The following is a 9,973-nucleotide window of genomic DNA, read 5'->3' as shown; positions in this document are numbered from 1 at the left end:
TCTCTACTAGGGGATAAAGTCACCCTATAGTCACCGCAATATTACTGTTTAGTCACTTTCCACTTACAAAAAACTTTGGCTAGACTTCAAGAAGCATAGTTTAGATTTGTGTGCAACTCCTAAATAATCACTCTGGCAGCTTCAAGGAAGGAGTAGGTTTTTATTGTAGAGGGGAAGGGGGAGATTTAAATTAGTTACTTTGACATTCAGAAGAGATATCTAGGAAAAGAGCAAGGCACTTCAAGTAGAGCATAGTATGAGCTGACAGCAGGGAGTTTTATGAAGGGCAGCAATAACTCTGTAAATAAGCAGCAACAGTCTCTGAAAGCAGTGCAGTGGTCTTTCAGCCACTGCCTTCTCCCCATAGCAGTACAGTGCACGTCTACAACATTTCACAATAGTGCCAGAGAGGAAGATGTGCAGATACATGAAAAATATCAAGCATGCAAACCCTTAACTGTAACTTGTCTTTGGATTTGCACTCTGGTGAACTCCTTTGAACACAGTTTGCATGTAGTTTTTACCTCAAATGGAGCAAAAGCCTCAGTGTGCATGACTGAAATCAGTGCAGTGAAGGTACAGTAATGTACTCTGCATCAACAGCTATGTTCCATGATTAATTCCCATTTTACATACTTAAAAAAAAAAAAGCCAACCAAGTAAGACAAAATTCACTAGAAAGCCAGCTTCAACAGTTTCCTAAGATATTTGAGGGCTGATAACTCCAGACGCTACTTGATGTTAATCCATTGTTTTCTTGTCTAGTGTACTCGGGAAGGGAATACTCTATAACTTTGTGCAATTGACTGCGAATGCTGTGGCTTAAAAACTGATGCCTGCCAGGGTCACCGATCAGCACTTCAGTTTGCTGTATCCTGATGCATTTCCTCAGCCAGTGGTACAGGCTATCAGCAAGTTGTTCATCATAAAACATATCTCCTAGAACAATGAGGTCCCAGTTGCCAGCCTCTGAATTAATGATGTTCTTAATGGCGATGGGGAAGGGATTGAGGTGGTTCAGTTCACAGTTCAAGATCATTGCCATTCCTGCAACTGAAGACAAGTAAAATGAAAGTTACGTTTTAGGATTCTGCCATTCTGCCCCCCCTTAGATATTTCCTTGGCACATCTTACAATTTCATCTCTTAAGTATTTTTATTTATCCGATCTAGGGGCTTCCACAGTTTTCATTATGGGTCAAAAATCTGACATAAAGCAATGAAATTTAATCTTCATTGCACCATGACACAGGAAAGAATGATTCCTGGAATCGATAACAATGGAAGCCAATCATGGAATCAAACCAGAATATCTGGCTGCCTTAACCTATGGATATACTTCCTCCCTAACCAATGAGTAATTAAATTATGAATAAACTGAATTCATAAGTCAGTTATGGGGGAAAAAAGCCTAGGGGAAAAAGAAAAAAATCTAGGCCTTAACATATGGAAGTGCAGGAAAATGCGATGGTCCTACAGAGAAGCCAATTTGCTGCCTGCACCTGGAGTTCTCCTCTGAACCAGCCGTGATGGTGTATAGGCAGCACTCGACAGAACCTTTGCTGTTTGTTCATTCTAAGGAGCTACAGAGATATACTTGGTGCAAGAGAGGCTGGTACAACCCAGCTTCTAATAGTGGCAAAATCCATTCCTCTTTTTAGCATTCTTAGAACTGTCTGGAACCTGAATTTCTCCCAGATGGAGCAAGGAAGAATCTGTGTTAAATGTGCTTTAAAGATTAATAAATATCTTTGCACAGAGATTAAAAAAAAAAAGCCCTTACTAGGATCGATGTCATTAGCAAGGACTTGGGATGCACCACTCATCATAGCGGCTATTGCTGTTGCTCCACATCCGCTTCCAAGATCCAAAACCGATCGTCCTTTAACAATGCACGGATTATCTAAAATATACCTGAAAAGACAGACTCTTAAAGCAATCAACAAGATTACGCAGATTTCCCAGTGTGTTGCATTACACTGCATAAGTGTCTGTGTCATACATGTAATAAGCACAGTATCTTAAAAACACTATTCCACACGTGCAGCTGGTCCATACCTCCTTATTTGTCTCTGCTGATGTAAAAAAATCAAGAACCATCATCCTTCTCCCTTACTTCTCCCCCACCCCCCAAACAAAAAAGAAATCCAGCTGAGTAAGCAACATTTTATTTCCATCAGCTCCTTCTCTGACAGGTGAGCTTTTCCAGTAAAATGGATGCAAGGTGACTAAAATGCTTGACATCAGAAACAGGAAAGTAAGGGTTTGTAGAAATTAAAAGCAATCTGAGTGAAGAAACATGAAGATGCATTTGCAGTGAATATCGCACCCGTCAAAAGACAAGGCCCAGCCACTGCCCTAAAATACTGCTTATAGCAGCTGCTTGGAAGAAGGGTAATTTCGCCTCTTTCTTTTCCTGAGCCATGCAGATACAGATGCAAATAATTCCAGTCTGCTTAATGTTGTTCCTAAGTAGCAACAAGAAAATGAGAATAGAGCAGCAGTGAGCAGAAGGAGCATCTTCATCTAGTTGCTGGCACTTGCCAAGAGGAATCAGCAAGCAAAAACCTCTAGGCTGGACATGGAGGAGAACTGACAGAAGAAAAGCAGCAGTTACTGTTAAACACTACAAATCACATAGCCATTACTAAGGGTTCAGAACTTCAACAGTTGCCTTGCAATTCAACCTTTTGCAAAGGGGAAGGCCATAAGCAACGGGGAAGAGCCTTAGGTGACATAAATTACTGCAAATTGCCATAAATTCACTATCCATTGCTGTAACGTCTGTTCAAGTAGAAACAGGAAAGGATTCTACATTTATGTTGTCTTTTGGCACGGAGGGTGGTGGCTGACTCTTCACGCAGGGCTGCTGGTAAGCACAGCTTTTGCATACAGGTTCCAATGCAGAGAACTGTAATGGAAATGCTAAGATTGGTGTAAATGGTGAACAGATGGATGGAAATCTCTGGGCCTAGAGGCGCCAGCAGGAGTGCCAGGGGAGGCCTAATAAGAGCGTCAAGTGTTAATGGCACCTAGATCCCACATGTCTGTATACAGATTCCTAGGAGCCCCAGCTGGGAGAACAAAAGACAACATACTCTCAAACTAAACAGTTCAAGCCATGAAGAGACCACAGCAGGAAGGACAAGACCAGGACTAAAGATACAACGTACCCAGATCAGGAACCTAGGAGACATAAGGAGGACCTGACATCGCATGCCTCATGTCCTACATTTCATCACAAGGAATCCTACCAGACAGCTTGGACGTGCACAGGTTGGTGCTTGTGAGTGTGGGGTTCTGAATCCAATGAGTGAAACTGGCTCAGTTTTAATGAAAATCACCTTCTCCTGTGAGGTCTGGCATCCAGCTTTGTTACAGCGTTACCATAATGTTGCAGGATTGCTCACTACTTTGAAGCTGGACAGATACTCTTTTCTGAGGGCACCCAGCACGACCCTGGTGCAGAGGCTCAGCAGCTCCTCTGTCTGGCAACGCTCCCCCTGTGGCCTCTACTTCCCCAAGGACAGCCTGTAGTTTACCAACAGGGTGGAGAACAGTGGTGGGACCTCCACAAAAAGCGCTCCGTTTCCCCTTTCTAGGGGCTACGCTTGGGTTTGCAGTGACTTCCCATCAGTAACTTGTGTAGAGCGTGATCTGGCCAAAAGCTACAAGTGCCTTGTCTCCAGCTGAGCGGTTCTCGAGTTACTGCTAATGGCTGTGGTGACTTGGGACAGCTGAAACCAGCTGCATCCCCTGCCACACATGCAGTGCGTTACGCTGCTGTTGGAGACCGTGGTCTGCCACGCTGCGTTAAGGAGGCGTCTTAGGTTACACCAAGAGGAATAGCTTGAAATGGGAAACTCCTGATGCCAACTGTGAAACAAGCACAGTTATGGAAGCAGTGTGTTTTCATGCTCCCTTTTTACTTTTCCAGATTATGCAGCTAATTGCTGACATTCCCAATACATCAAAACAGGTGCATAAACAATAAGTCAATAAAGTGACAACATGCCAAATAATTATTATTGCTACCCCAATATCTGGGCATATGAATCATACAATAACAAAATGTAGAGATTACCCTACCTAATTTAATTACACAATGTTTAGGAGCACTGTAGTTCATCTACATGGGAGGCTAATTGAGTCACAATTTAACTGTAAGACTCATCTTTTTCCTGGTCAATAACATTTTCCTATTTATGCTTTCTTGCAGAAAACCAGCAAAGCCCAGCTTCAGATCCTTCCCTTTCATCTACGCGGTGGATGTCTGACAGCTTGTTCTTTGCTGTAACAATGAACAGCAGAAAAAGTTAATAAAAGCGAGAGATTTGATTGTACAGAATAAAAGAACTCTAGTTCCTGGGAATCAGGAACATTAAACACATTTTGACAGTAAGTGGCCAAAATCAAAACATGGCTTCTGATGTGACTAAAAGACAGACGCAGTAAGGCTTGACAGTGAGGCTGCTGAAATCCTACATGAGGAGAGTGATTCAGGCCAAGCAGCGCTCCAAGTGCATTAGCATAAACCCACTTTTCTCAACAGACCAGACACACATCCACACTCCTGTCTGTCTCCTACAAAAGAAAAAAAAAAACCCAAAACAAAAAAATCCCTTTTGTTACGACAAAATAGCAATTCTCCTGTTTGGAGCGACAATGGGTGATAGAATTAAACACCTCACTAGGCTTTGATGGCAACCGCACAGCCCTTCCACAGATCCAAATTCAGCCCCATTATCAACAACACGCATCACCACTGAAGACAACAGATTTCAACTTAAGAGCCGTAAGTTATTCCATATGCATCAGTTGCTGAAACTGCACTGCCAGCCAGCAGAGGTTGCACCTCTCCTGTATAAGCAGAGAGGAGTATGGATAACGCACTGTCATACCAGGCAAACACACATCTCTAGGAATCACTGCAGAGCCAGGTCTGACATCCTGGCCCACAGCAGACTGGACTTCGCAACTTTGGTGATGCATGCTGCGTACCTGGAGAGGGCTTGGCCTCCTGGCCAGTAAATTGCCCAGAATGGGTCCCCATAAGGCCACAGGTCGGGTTTTTCCCTCCAGAACCTGCAGCGAGGGGTGAGGAGGCGCAGTCGTATCTCTGGCGTGAGGTGCCCGCTGCTGGTGACCTCCGTGTTCTCCTCCAAAAATGCTTTCACCTCAGGGTCCAGAGACTTGCCGGCGCTCCAATGGCAGCAGCGCTTCCAGCGCAGAGAGAAGCCTCCCCTCCTGCTCCTCCAAGCCTTGGCAAAGGTGTTCTGCCTGCCCAAGAGGAGGAGCCGCTTCCAGCTGCGGAAGGCCATGTCTCCCCAAGGACAAACCCTCCCCAGGAGAGCTTGGAGCACAGCTTATCTGATCAGCACAGCAGGTGATGAGGCAGAAAGCTTGAAACAAACTCACAGGATGTTCTTTTTCATAGTGAAGGGTGACAATTCCTGAAAGCAGAACAATGCTATGTTAAGTGATGCTTCTTCAGTGATGTCAAGGCTATGCACTACCAGGGCTTTAGGAAGAGGAGGTCGATGTGCTGTTTTGTGACCATGAACATGTGCCTTGCCCCTGCCCAAAGAGCCTTTGAAGTCTGAAAGAAGTGGTACTTAAGGAAGAAGCTATCAAGAGACTCATTTAGGACAGTGCTACAAACTTATCCCGTGAAAACAACCAGTTAGCGGTACAGCTGATAGAGCTAATTATTAGATGTGCAGCCTTTTAACAGCTTCCCCCCCCTCTGCCTTGAGGATATACACACGGCAAGCTACTCCTGTTTAAGGTTTTTCTGTTGAATCTTGAGATTTGCGGTAGGGCTCTGGCAATGCAGGGCCTACAGACATAGCAAAGGTCATCAGTAGGTTGCTTGAGAGACGCTGTTAATTCCAAGTTTTATAATGGTGATGTGTCTTTTATATGAAAGCCTCTTTTTAAAGTCAAGGAATAAAGGGATTTCCTCAAAAGATTTTCCTCTGTCTCCCACAGATTTTTCAGGCTGCCAACCCCAACATGTAAAAAAAAAATCCCCAAGAACTGCCCTTAATCAGAACACTCCCAATCTGCTGCATTTCAGTCTGTATTTTAAAGGATCAGTTAGTCTTATGGTGCAATAGTCTCACAGGGATGATCTCAGCTGTAGAAGAAAGCAGGCTTCCATCAGTGTAACCCATTCCCCATGAGAAACTCTATAAACGTGCTCCAAGCTGTCTGAAGAGAGAGAAACTGAATCCAACACATTTCAAAATGTTAAGTTTTTACAAGCCAAGACATTCAGACTAGATGAGCTCACACTCAAAGGCCTTCTGACACCACTCACCACCAGTTTTCAGGTCACAAGCAGTGAAGAAAAGGAGAATGGAAGATTGGTGTCAGAGTTTAGACTCATTTAAGAATCAGGAGAATGGAGAGTGAAGAGACACAGCACTCAGCTGAGAGGTGAATGAAAAAGAGCCTCTCAGCTCTTCATCACCATACTCTTCTCATCCACCACCTCTTGCAGACCCTGGGTTTTTGTTACACTGATTGTTACCAAGCAGTGGCCTGGAGAGAGAGCAACTGTTTTCCTGCCTTCCTGCTCAGATTGCCTCCTTCATCCATCTTTTACTATTTCCATGTCTTTTTTCCTTCCTGATCTTGCTTTCTAATTTCTTTTCAATAACTCAAGACTTAGTTGCTTCAGGGCACAACTTTTGAACCTCCCCCTAAGCTGGCGACCAAAGAAGCATTTAAGGCCTGTGCCTCCACAACAGCAAGATTGCAAGTATGAACAGACACAAGAGAAACTCATTCTCTATTTTGCAATTGTTTTCTGTCTTCCACAGCAGTTTTCATGAAAAAGCAGAATGATGCACAAAGAAAATCAACTTCAGCCCACCCCTGCCAATTTTTCACAACAGAAGAATCGTGGCCAGCTTTGCCATCTAAAGCTGTGCAGGTTGTCCCTAAAAAAAGTAGACAAAAGGGAAAATAGGAAAAATTCACTAGTAAAACAGAGCCTTAACACTTCATATTGCATTATTTGAGTTTTTATTCGTTTGCACCTTTACTAAAAGTTCATATGTGTTTAGCAGCATTTTTGTTGTGTGCTGCCCTTTACTTTAGGTACTGGGTTTAGTTTGATTGCTTACTGAAATGTTAAACTGTGAACTTCCCTCCTGTAAGCCTTTGCAACTGAAGCTGATAGTCCAGTTAAGTCTTTGTTCAAATCATTGGCTAAAGGCTTTGTATTTTTATTACAAATAAATACATATGACTGACCATTTTGTAATTTTCTACATTTGAGAACGCGGTTCAGCAAAGTCCATGTAATTAATGAATGCAATTAACGAATGCCTTCCTTCTCGAAGGCAGAGCTATATAATCCCCATCTGCCTAAGGGAAACATGAAGTTAACTGAAATCAATCAGAGATATAAATCTTGTCAGCTAGCGCTATATTCTGTTTTTTTCCCCATGAATTGCTGCTGCAAATCAGCAGGGCTGAGATTCGGTGGCGTATACTTTGCATTGCCTGTCATGATGGTTACTCTTTTTAAATTAATTGTCTGTGGAGAAATACCTGCCAAGAGCTCTGTGCTCAAAATGCCAAACCGAGCTTAAGCATTTAGCACAGGAAGGCGTCAGGACAGACATCCTTGTGTTTGACATGCCTGGCCTTCCCATCTTGTTGGGAATAGAACCGGTGGGTGAGCAGAGCTTGGAAAAGGGGACAGAACCATAACCAAGCAAACTCCACCACAAAAAAAAAAAAAAAAAAATCAATACACACACACACGAAAAAGAGACCCCAGAAACGATTCCTGTGCAATTTAAGCTTTTTTTTTTAATGTTTGCTTGGAAAGCAGCAGGCGCCTTTCAAAGCAGAACCGCACCGAACCCACGGTTCCCCGCGGAGGGAGCCAGACCTCACCGAGGCCGAAGGCTGCCCGCCTCAGGGGGGAAGGCCGGCCCTCACCCAGCCCTGCGACCCCTGCCCGCCCCCGGGGCGACCCGCCGGGGCACCCCCCGCTTCCAGCCCGCCAGCCCCGGTGCCGATAGCCTCGGGTGGCACGGGCCACCCCGGCGAGGGAGGGGAAGGCCGGCACCGGCGCCGCCGGCACCGCCTGGGCCGAGCTAGGCCAGGTCGGGCACGGCTCGGCCCGGCCAGGCCTACACGGGGCGGCGCGGCGCGGCCCTACCCTACCTGGCCCGGCCCAGCCCACACCTACCTGCTGCTCCGGACGCCGCCGCCGCCGACACCGACACCACCCCCGCCACCCCGCCCCGCCGCGGCCGAGGAGGGCCGGGTCCCCGCCCGCCCGTAAAGCGGCGGCGGGGCGGGGCGGGGCGGGGCGGGACGTGCGGCCCCGGACGTGCGGCCCCGGCCGGGCTCCGCCCGGGCTCCGCCGCTGCGCCCGCGTCCGGTTTTTCTCATAGGGCCGCGCTACCGGGCAGCGGCCCGGGCCGGCCCCGCTCCACACCTAGGTCGCTGACTGGCACTGGGTGCTTGCTCGGTTCCTGCTGCGTTTAAATACTTTTTAAAAGACTTGTGTCAATGTAAACTAGCTCTGCATTTTAAAATCGTAATAAAAATCCACACGGGAAAAGGATTAATAGCACACACCTAAATTTGGCAGCAGTGAAAATGAATTTTTTTTTTCTTCTTTTTCTTCCTTTGCACAGCAGACCAAGGCCACTGTCAAATGCGGTGCGGCCTAACCAAGGTTTCCCAATCTCTTTGTAACAGTGACAGCTATTGAAGGCTCTGGCCACGGAAAGAGTGGCTGCTGGTGCTCCAGTGCCAGGTCTGCCCCTCGGGCAAGTGGAACCTCTGTCTCCCCCTCTGCGTGTTTCTCTTCCCCGTGCTCCATCCCTCCCGTTATTATTTCTGCTGCCCTAAAGATCCCTTTGCTTCTCTCCTCCCCAGGCGCTCTCTGGTGTGATCGTGAGGAGGGGTCGTCCCTTAAAGCGCTATTTTGTTGCTGTTTTTCACGAGGGCGCAGATCTGCTGCAGGTAAGCACGCAGCAACCTGCAAACAGTGGTGGGTCCTCTGAGGCCACGAACTGCATTTTCACCAGGCAGCAACTGCGATGAACCGGTGGCTGGAGAAGGAACCAAACCCTCCTGCGTCTCCCTCCTTCCCCAGTCACTGCCCTCCACAGAGGGATCCCCCTAGATGGGGCTCGTCTCCCTCTCAGGTGGGTCCAGGGCCAGGGTCAGGGCCAAGCCCCTCCGGAGGGGCCAGCCAGGCCAGGATGGGGCTCAAGGTAGTTTCTGGATTCCCAGCTGGCTGGTCTGCTGCTGTGATCCTGTGGCCATCCTTCCTGCAACAGCTGGTTTTGCTGTGTCGATTAGTGGCTCCCCAACAGCTCCCACCAGGTCTCTGCCCCATCTCCAGTCCCCTCTGCTGGGATTTAGGGAATACAAGCAGCTTCTGACAAAAGTGGCAAATGTGGTTTGCTCTAGCTTCCCTACGGGACAAAGTGCCCCAAATTTCACACGCTGTGTTTTGAAAAGGCTCTTGTGCATTGCCTGAGGTGATGATCCCCAGTCCTGCAGCACTCAGGGTGCCAGGTTTTTAAAAATAAATCTGGTGGCTACACAGCCTAAGCCTGGATCTGCCCGAATCGCTGAGGTTATGAGGCCATCTAGTGATCTGCTGGCTTAGTACAATTAAAATGTGCTCTCCGGGGTGTGAAAGCTTCTTATAAAGCAGGACCTTTATGATCCCCAGTGTCTGGACAGAAGGGAGCCCCTCCATGCTGGGCTGCAGAGAAGCCAGGACAGAGGCAATGCAAGTGGGAGGAGGCCAGCGCCCATCCAGAAGCTGGTGTCCACCCACAGCAAGAAGGACCCTTGACATCCACAGACACATTAAGGTCTTGTAAATCAGGACTCACTCTCAGTCATCTTAGAAATGATCCTCCAGATTTATATAAAAGTGTGGGCCTTTGTGGTTTAGGATCAGGAAGGACACTACTTCTTGGAGC

General features: G+C 47.0%; 1 protein-coding gene across 1 annotated transcript; it reads right to left on the bottom strand.

The window, feature by feature from the left end:
• Positions 1-140: 140 nt before the first annotated feature.
• ETFBKMT (electron transfer flavoprotein subunit beta lysine methyltransferase) lies at positions 141-8,331 on the bottom strand. The gene is made up of 4 exons (XM_075116545.1): positions 8,212-8,331; positions 5,001-5,452; positions 1,783-1,913; positions 141-1,053 (listed from the first exon to the last, which is right to left on the bottom strand). Exons 2-4 carry the CDS (start codon positions 5,318-5,320, stop codon positions 689-691), a joined length of 816 nt encoding a protein of 271 aa, XP_074972646.1. The 5' UTR covers positions 5,321-5,452; positions 8,212-8,331; the 3' UTR covers positions 141-688.
• Positions 8,332-9,973: the final 1,642 nt, after the last annotated feature.

The sequence above is a fragment of the Phalacrocorax aristotelis genome, chromosome 1 (assembly GCF_949628215.1).
Source record: "Phalacrocorax aristotelis chromosome 1, bGulAri2.1, whole genome shotgun sequence".
Taxonomy (NCBI): Eukaryota; Metazoa; Chordata; class Aves; order Suliformes; family Phalacrocoracidae; genus Phalacrocorax; species Phalacrocorax aristotelis.
Note: the sequence above shows the minus strand (reverse complement) of the source record. Positions and strands in the feature narration are given on the sequence as shown.

Coding starts and splice junctions, on each gene's coding strand:
- ETFBKMT (XM_075116545.1), bottom strand. CDS start 5,320: ATGGCCTTCCGCAGCTGGAAGCGGCTCCTCCTCTTGGGCAGGCAGAAC. Junction 1,914..5,000: donor GGAGGCCAAGCCCTCTCCAG/GTACGCAGCATG, acceptor CTGTCTTTTCAG/GTATATTTTAGATAATCCGT. Junction 1,054..1,782: donor TGCTAATGACATCGATCCTA/GTAAGGGCTTTT, acceptor ACTTGTCTTCAG/TTGCAGGAATGGCAATGATC.